This window comes from Copadichromis virginalis, linkage group LG7 (genome assembly GCF_057382275.1).
Source record: "Copadichromis virginalis isolate Kocher_CV1m ecotype Utaka linkage group LG7, C_Virginalis_male_GT1.1, whole genome shotgun sequence".
Lineage (NCBI taxonomy): Eukaryota > Metazoa > Chordata > Actinopteri > Cichliformes > Cichlidae > Copadichromis > Copadichromis virginalis.
The window spans coordinates 51,846,906-51,856,559 of NC_140624.1; the positions used below are offsets into that span (position 1 = coordinate 51,846,906).

Consider the following 9,654-nt stretch of genomic DNA (forward strand, 5'->3'; position numbering starts at 1 on the left):
ACATTTGCATAATGACTGATCAAAGCCCCTCCTCGATTCAGAGATGGTCTTTCCCTTTTCACATAAATGACTTCCTTGACTCCGCGCTCAAACCAGCGTTCCTCCCTGTCCAGGATGTGTACATCCTCATCCTTGAAAGAGTGTCCACTGGCCTGTAGGTGTAAATAGACTGCAGTCCTGGCCTGATGAGGTGGCTCTTCTGTGTTGTGCCGTCCGTTTCGCCAGAGGTTGTTTGGTTTCCCCGATGTATAAATCCTGGCAATCCTCCTGGCACTTAACAGCGTACACTATGTTACTCTGTTTGTGTCGGAGGACCCGATCCTTGGGGTGGACCGATTTTTGGCGCAGCGTGTTTTGGGGTTTAAAAGCCACAGAGACTTGGTGTTTAGAAAAAACAAGGAAATACTTTTGATAATTAGTGTAGCACCATAGTTGTTCTTCACATTCTGATGATATTTTTTTTAGTCAACTTTCAAATGTTTTAAACTGCTTTGAAGAAAAAAAAACACATTGCTCCTTTAATGGATGCCATGCTGTGTAAGTGGGTGCACAGTTATGATTATGAGAACTGGATTCGTTTTGTTTCTGTACTGATGTGTTTTTTTTTTCTATACTGTTGATTGACTCAAGTCTAACAGCATACATCAGGTGAAAGTCACACAACCTTGAGTCAAAAAAACACATTCACTGCTTGAAAAGTTAAAGAGTCTGTTTCACAGTAGGACCATGGACAGGACAAAAGCACTGCACATCACTGCGCGGGCGCGCACACACGCGCAGCAGTGTAAGGAAACTAACTACATGTACCTCACGTTTATCAAAGTACTTCGATGCAGTGCACACAGGCACCACATGCTGCAGTTACTGCAGACACATGCAAAAGTCATCCTAATATCTTTGCAAAACATTAAAATTAAAATTGCTGTTACTGAACCTCACAAGTAAATTTAAGGCGATTTTGCGGTTCAGGAATAATGATAAATAATTCAACAAAGTGGGATAGGGTCACAACGTTCTCCGGCACTACAAGTCCCGTCAGGAGTACTGCGGGAATACCTATTTTTGAAGGGAAGGGGGAGATTATTTTGAATAAACTGATAAACAGCGCGGGCAGAAGAATAGATGACGTTATCTTCACAAATCTGGACGGATAAGGTCGGAGGTAAAGGCTACGGTACCACCGGGACCCCCACCTCTCTCTCCGGCTGCTCCTTTAAAGCCGAGCGGAGTGCTGATCAGAGCTGACGGGGAACAGTTTGGAGCTGGAGCGGATAGGAGAAGTTGCACCGCCCCGGTTCAGGCAGCAGGGCTGGAGCAGATAAAAGCTCAGATAGTGATTGAAAGTGGTGGTAAAAGGATTTAGCCCAGGCATTAACCGAGGGAGAGAGAGGGAGAGAGAGAGAGAGGAGGGAGGGAGATATTTTCCATAAAGCCTTTTTTTTCCTCCTCTCTTTCTTTCTGCCCTTGAGCATCCCGGGTAAACCCGAGCTTTGTAAAAGTGGGAAAAGGAAGTGGAGAGGAGGGGAAGAAGGGCGGGCACAAGCCTTTTTTTCACAAACTCAATATTTTATACTTTTGATACTCCTTGACGCTGGATTTCAGTCCTGTTTTCGCAGCCGTTTCCAGATCTAGGACACCGATCTACCGTGCGCAGCCATCTACGCTGTGATCAAAAAGTATCCGTCGGACGGCAAAAAAAGGGAAAAAAAAGAAATAAAACAGAAAAAGAAACCAAACAAACAGCGAGTCGGCTGATAACGGGAGTACAGTGAGGACCGCGGCGGGGGACGAGTACACTGGATGGTAAAGGGGATTTTTTTTTATTTTTTATTTTGGCCAAACAGGGGGGGTGGACGTGCACGCACTCCGAGCAAAGTGCTGACCTGCCCGACAGATGAATGTCAGAAGTAAGTGTTTTATCTGATTAAAGCATTTCACAGCGGGATGCGTTTGTTGCGAAAGCTCTGCGAAGTCAGACAAGCACCGGAGAGCTGCTGATGAGTTGTAGCCTCCACAATATCCGGAGCACTTCAGGATGTTCGGGGGGACTGGCAGCATAATTCATTCTGCTTTAGACAAACGCGCTGATGCATTCATTCTTGAGCGTGCATTATAGCCCGCACACATACATATATATGTAAAATTGGAGTGATGCTCCACGGAAGGATGCACTACTGTAGAAACTGACACACCCCTGCGAGACTGCCAGTGCCGGGCCGGGAAACAGCTTTGGCGACTTCACTTGACAAGTGAAGTAAGTCACCGGGTGTGCATGGGATAGGCTGTTTAAGCACCAGACTTCCTTTGGTGTGGGATGACGGGCGGATTATAAGCAGTGAGTCCACGCTGCAAAAAGGGGGGGAAATCATCATGAGTAGCTATTCATTTACTCGGCCTAAAATGGAAACATAGTTAATACAAATAATATTAGTTTATTTATTTATATTAGCGAATAACTCAATTAGCAGTTTGTTTCTCCGGAACTTTATTATCACACCAGTTACTGATGTGCTGAAGCAAAGCTGAATTTTGGATAGGCCCGAGGTTGATGAAGTATAAATGAAATGACACTACGCTGAAGAACGTTCTTGAACTAGACTGTGGATAAGTCACTCTTTATTTTTTGCACCATTTGCCGGGTCATAAAGTAAACAGATTATATTGGGCTATTAAATACCTCTTGCCGACGGATATTTCTTGCAGTGCAGTTATTACCATCTGTATAGTCCACTCTCTGTCGCCGGTATTGGAGAGAAAACAACTCTTACACACATACAAAAAAACACACACGCACAGGCGGCACCCGGCAGCAGCACGTGTTTTTACGCATAAGGTTATCCACGCGGTGTCGCGTTTTTTTTCTGTTCTTTCTTTTATTTTAACACTCAGATATTCGGGCTGTATGTAAAACAAACTCCTTGTAACTAACTGTTCGTGGCATATATTCACTTTAAATGTTTTCATAGTTTGGGGGCAGTTGTGATGTTTTCCAGAGTAAATCAGTGGGATTTGTTGCATTTTTAATCTGACACCGCGAATTAAAAGCTCAACGTTACTATAAAAATGACATTTCGAAGACGGGCACTTAAGTTTTATCGAGCATAGTCCTGTCAAATGCCACGTGTATTTATTTGCAGTGAAATTAAGAATGCGAAAAATTGCGGACACAGGTATTAACCTATTATTTATGCCCCCCATTTCACCTCCAGGACAATCGGAAGAGCTCAACAAATCTGAAATGTCCAATGGATACATCTGGAGACGCATCAACTTCTCCTCCATCCTCTCCAACTAGCTCCGCCGTTTCCCTGAAGGACACCGCTCTGTGAGACATGGATCCGCGCAAACATCTCCCACCCAACTCCCTGCAACACTATGGTTAGAGTGCATGCCGAGACTCCTCTCCGTAACATTATCCACCCCCACGCCCACTGCCCATCTTCCTCAGGAAATCAGCCATCAAAACAGTGAAGTGTCCTGCTTTCCTTTCCTCTTTGGGGCTGCCAATAACTGACGAGAAACGCTGAGAGAAAGCTGCCGATTCAGTGTTTCGTTTTGGGGAATTAATAAACCTGGAGGCAGGTGATGTCAATTTACCCTGACCTCTCCATTCCAAACACAGCAGTATGGTGGTAGGGATGTGCACTCGTTCCCTATGATTATCGCTCCATGCTCGTAACCTGTCCTCTGAGCTCCGTGGCCCCCTCACCCTGTGCCGGACCCCTCTCCAAATACCCCCCCAGCCTGCCATGCTCCTTCAGGCTGTGTTGCTGCTGCTGCTGCGCTGCTTGGCCTCCACTCTGGGCCAGTACGAACTGTGCAAATCCCTGGTGAGCACGGACGAGGGCTCGGTGTGGGAGCATTACGCCTGCCAGCCAAAACCTAGGTCCATGAAAGACTTTATGCGGATCAAGGTGGATCCGCCTGGGATCACATGTGGAAGGCCACCGGAGAGGTTCTGCACTCTGGTGAGTCCATGTCAGGGCTTGTATCATATATGTTTCACTTTTATTAGTGACTTTAAAATGTAGGATATCGTAATAATAATGTTTCAAAGTGGTAAAAAAAATAGTGACCAGGAACACATGGGCCACATGCACAGTAGCCTTGGTCTTGAATGAAATGCACCTAAAAGTGTTGAAATAAAAGTTGAAACTATTAGTTTGGAAATCACCAGCTCACAGGGCTGAAGCGTAAAAGAGTAATGACAGGCATTTCTAACTAAGGTCAGAGCAGGATTCACACTGTAAAAGCCCCAGGGACCCGAAAGGAACGACACAAGTGCAATGACTGGGGACTGACCTAAAGGTGTTGTTTACATTAGTATGGACTTGCCAGCCCGGTGTCCAGTTTAATTTAGGGCTTCTAGAGGGGCTCGCATTTCCTGTGGTAAAATGCATACACTGGGACCTTAGTTCCAAGGACACTAAAGGGTGAGCTGCAGGAAAACTCGTTAAAATGTCTGCTACAGCAGTATTTAACACACTTTAGCCTGGAGGCTACTCCCAACTAATGTAGGTGTAATAATTAGAAATAAGGGTTATAAAATCGTACGAATGAAATTAAGCTTCCTCCCGCCTCTTCCGTGGAAAGTTTTATATCTGAGGTTTGACTCATGATTTGACTCACAGCACGTGTATGTATGTGTGTGTGTGTGTGTGTGTGTGTATTGAGTGCGTGTGTGAGACAAGTTCACCCTCTTGATGATCAGCCCTGCTGTCGCTGAGTGTCCACTCACTGGCAGGGCCAGTACCGGGGGTGCCAGACCCGTCTCAACAGCCCTGAGTCAATCTCACAACAAGTGTCTCCGCAGAGCGTTGGTCGGCCGACAACACATTATAAAATCATGTCATGCTGTTAATTAGGTGTTTATATTCTGAGTGACTGGAGACTTGTTAGTTGTTAAGACGATTTTGCAAACAGCCCTCCACTCTTGTCTGCCTCCCTTCCTCCCACATAGGCTGGCATTTGGGGGGTGGAGGGGTCATTTGACAGGAGCAGCAGAGGATACTGTGGTTTTCGGATACCTAATGGTTAATGATTTGTTTAACAGCGGAAACCACTGTTGTCTTGAGAGAAGCCTCTCATGTGACTTATCCTGAGAGGGGAGATGGACATAGCTAGTGGAAAGAGTGTGGCGGGGGGGGGGAAAGAGAGAAGTCAGGAGAACTGCTCGCTGCCATAACGTATTGACGTCTGCCCCCTAATGGCCTCAGCCTGGAAACTTCTATAACTATGTTTCTGAGTGAGCAATGATGAAATATTGATGGACGCCTTAATGGGCTTCCTTACAAGGACTGGCCAGCGTCTCTCGTTCTCGGGGATCCAGAGTGGTGTTGCTTGGTAGATGAGACAGAAAGAGAAAGAGGAATGGAGGGCGGGACAGGAAGGAGTCTGGCCTTAGTCAGCAGTTTCACATCGGATTGGGTCTTTAGAGCAGAAAGTTCTTGTTCTTCTCAGGTCGTCGGTGGTTGTGGGGGGATTTAGAAGCAGCGCTCCCCTCTAAGTGCATTAGATGGGGATTTAGTGAGTGGGGAAGCTGTCAGATAAAAGTTTACTTAAGAAGCAAGGGATGTCAGAACAGCGGGTTTAATTCTGTACCGTGACTATATTCTTGTCATCACTTTAAGTCCTCATTCTGATTTGTAATGACCCATGAAATCTGTTCATTTTCGCTACAGAATCACTGAGCACTGAGGTCAGGATGCGATCGTGGTTAGGGTTAGGCTTACAGGGCTTTAGTTAAGGGGTTAGGGTCTGGCGTGATGGTGTTTCCACATCACAAAACAATGACATCACAACAATGTGATTGGTCGCTTGCAATGCTGAACCTTAATTTTAATAATCCAGGAACAGCACCAACACGGGGATATCATATTGTGCTTCTTTCTGCTGCACATGCCAAACAGGTATTGGTTGAGTGATATTAGGATACAGATCATTTATTTTCAAGCAAGTGCTATATTTTTCTTCCCCCTCTTCCTCTTCCTCTTCCTCTTTCTCCCCTCCCACCCTTACAGATTTGGCAGCTTTACAGAAAAGCCAGTTTCTTATCTAATTGGTGTACATTTACATTCACTCATTCAGCAGTCCCACAAGTCAAGAGAAAGTCAGGGCACTCTGGAAAAAAAAAAAGAAAAAGCATCACCCAAAGCGCAGAGCTGCTCACTCTTAATAAGACTACAGACATACTGCGGAAGATGTAAAATAATTTTTCCCCCCTCCACTTCTCTCACTCTACGACTGCTATGTAGCAGTCGTAGTAAAAGAACAAAAGCTGGGGGAGAATTTACTTTTGGGGTTTTGATGTGGAGGCATGCTGTAGCTCCGTCCACCCCCTCCCGCTCACATTGGTTTACAGTAGTTTTTTTTTGCTCCCTCCATCTCCACAGGGATGCATTTTTTCTACTCTATTTATCTCTCTTGTTCCCTGGGAATGCAGCATCCTTTCTCCTTCGCCAAACAGGCCAGCATGTTGGCTTCTTTCAACATGACGGGCTTCCAAGCACTTTGACAAAGATGCTACTGTCACTAGTGCTGTGTTAGGAGCTTCAGTAGTCTCTTTGTAGCTTCTCTGTACGGCAGCTGCTATGGAGTTGTAGCTTGCAGTCGAGGGGCGATGGTCTAAGGAGATTTGAGGCAGCACGGTGTACTGGTGGATAGGTAATAATGAAGAAGAAGTAATAATGATCCAAGCTTAGCTAAGCAGATAGATGAAATCAACACTAAATGCACACGGTGTTGATATATATTAAAAAACAATGTAGCATTCAAAGAGATCTCACCGTACTGTTGTTTGTTATTTTGTCTCTCGGTTTTGAACCAAAACCTTCAATCAACGCTCTCCCTCGGGGCGGAGAACATAGAGCAGCTGAGTGCAAATGGGTAGCGTGCATGTGTACTGGAATGTACAGTGAACCAGCAGGGCTGCATGAAACGTGCACGAGTTGGCCAACAGTGCACACTAGTATGTCTAAGAAAGACACACACAAAAAACATGCGCGCACAGACGCACACACACCTTCCTGTTTCAAAACACATTTGCCCATTTTAGAAGGTAGAAATCTGCCAGCTCTAAAAATAGACATGATAAGAGAGAGAAGCCGCGCAGCAGCGGAAAGGGAGCATGCAGGAAGGGGAGGAAGATGGAAGATGGCAGCTGGTAGCGTGGATCAGTGCATCCCAGACTGGGCCTATGGCCATACTTCATACTCCCTGCCCAGTGTAGCCATGCCAGGCCCGGCTGGCTTGCCCTGCCCAGCAGCGGGACTTCAAGGCTGCGCAAAAGGGCCACCCACATCCAGCAGTGGGCCATCGTCAGTCAGCCTCCCTGGGGGTGAAAGATAGCTCAGGTGGCCACTGTCCTAATAATACACCCATGGAGGTGAATTTGGGCACAGCATGAGCAGCTTTGACAGCGCAGGGGCATAATTATCGAAGGGAAAAGAGAGAGAGAAGGGAGCGGACAGCTAAAGAGAATGACAGAGTGTGACTATACAAACAAGGCAGGAGGGGGAGGGTGCGGTGATGTAATGGCATGGCTTGCTTCCCCCATTAGGACACAGTTGAAAGTGATCAGAGAGTGTTTAGATGTGTTGGCAGAACGGGAGGATAGTTATAAGTGAGATTTATCCCTGACTGAGGTGAAACTAAGAGGGATTGGCTGCAGGGCTTAGACAGTCTGAGGTGAACTTAGCAAAACACCTTGTTTAACCTATCAGGATGTGTGGAGAGGAGTAATGCTTAGTACTGAGGGATGTGTTGAGTGGGGATACTACTACGAATGCAAGAAGCTTTCATGTATCCGTCCAGTGTACAAGAGATTGAGTGGCAACAGTGTAAGGAGGATCCTTTAAAAGTCTGGGTTAGAAAATTCAAACAAGGGCAAGGATGCAGCATCCTGCAGCTGTCCAAACGCTTCAGTGTATCAGAATCTATCAGAACAGACAGAGAAAATACAGATATCCCCTGGAACAGCCTATTGACAAGTACTTGGTATGATTTCCTTTGATTTGAAGAGTTTTTGGCCCCCCGGCTCTCACTACAATCCACATGTTCTTACACTAAGGCAAAGCACCCCCCCCCCCCCCCCCAAAAAAACAAAAACAAAAAACAAATAGTTTGATGTCAACTTTCTAAAAGCCTTTAAAATCAAAAGCAACCCTCCACTCTCCTGCATCGCTTTCCCGCACTTGCACACGAGCATACTTCCTGTGCTAACTTTCAGGATGATTTGAGGTGCATATAAGAAGTTTTCAGATTAAGGTTTTCAGTGAAGCTGTGAACACGGATCATCTTGGTTTACCAAAAAATCTATAAGGGAGAAGTAGTGACTAAAGTGTTTTCAAAAGCAAAGATTGAAAGTATGAGGACGCCCAGGCTTACAAATACCAGAGTTTGACATTTATTTCTCTTAGCGCAGCTCCTCAGTTCAAAAAGTGTGCAGAAGAAAAAGATGCACAGTTCTGCTCAAAAAGATTTAAAAAAAAAAACAGACATTTTTTAAATCTGGCTGATGTCCCCTTCAAGGCAGTCTTCTTGGGTAGCAGTTCACTGTTTTCTATTTTTAGATCACTCCAGTGTGTCAAAAAGGTTGTCTTTAAAGTCACAGGACATAGGACTGGTGGTGAGCAAACTTTATGTTACTGCTGCCTAAAAGATTTGATGGAAGGATGGCACATGCAGTTCAGGTCGCTTCTGCCTAATGTTCTCTGTCAGATGCCTACATTAGTCTTGACAGTCTGACTCTCGGGGTTGACTTCACAAAGAACGACCCATGAATTTTTAAAAAAACATAACATCAACAACAGCAACGAGTTCCAGGAAGTGATTTAAATATAGCAACAAGGAAGCAGTGCAGATGTGCACAAGAAGAAGGAGGGATAAGCCAACTTTAAATTAGGTGTAAAAGTCAGTTTAAAGGACTTAAAGGTACAGTTTGTAAAATTCGACCACCAGTTGTCAGTAGATTTCAATTCAAGTGTATCATTCTAGCTACAGTGGCTGCTGTAGGACAAACATGTTTTAGGCAAGCAAGCGAGATAAGAAACATTTAATTTTGATTCCATCCCATAACAGATAGATTCACTATATTACTGTTTGTGTAAAAAAACAATTTTTCTAAACATTATATTTTAAAAATGGATATGTGTCAATTAAATACTTTGCTATATTTTCAGTTTTTACCCTCAAGTCTTCTCGAAAACTCTGGCTGCTTTTCATCTGTAGAACCGAGATAGCAAAGTAAGTTCAGACTTGATCTGAGTTTTTTGCATTCTGGCTATGCTGTCAGGCTGTTTACCTCACAAAGTTTACTTGTCAATATAGTGGGTGAAAACATCCATGTCTATTTACCCTGGAAGAGAAGAAGAAACTTTGTGAAAGCAGTCCAATACTCTCCAATGACATTGATATTGAGGTGAGGGGTGAGGATGTCTTGAATTTTATGCTGGTAAGCGGTGCTGTTTTTGCTGCGCTAATGAAACTTTGTTGGACTCAGACACTTAGAGAACGAATTCTCATAAAAGATGAGAAATTATTCAAACTGTGCATCGGAGTGAGAGTGTGATTCTTAGGACACTCAAGCCTAACGTTAGCTGGCGTAATGTTAGCTTATAACCAGCTGTTGTTGTTTAGTTGGCACGTTGTCATCTG

The 9,654-nt window shown here is 44.8% G+C and overlaps 1 protein-coding gene across 1 annotated transcript in view; it reads left to right on the forward strand.

The window, feature by feature from the left end:
• The first annotated feature begins 953 nt into the window (after positions 1-953).
• The window catches only part of ntng2b (netrin g2b), a 79,589-nt gene continuing 70,888 nt past the window's right edge, over positions 954-9,654 (forward strand). The window contains 2 exon segments of the mRNA XM_085464097.1: positions 954-1,907; positions 3,210-3,968. Of these exon segments, the coding sequence (XP_085320223.1) occupies positions 3,750-3,968 (219 nt within the window). The 5' untranslated portion in view covers positions 954-1,907; positions 3,210-3,749.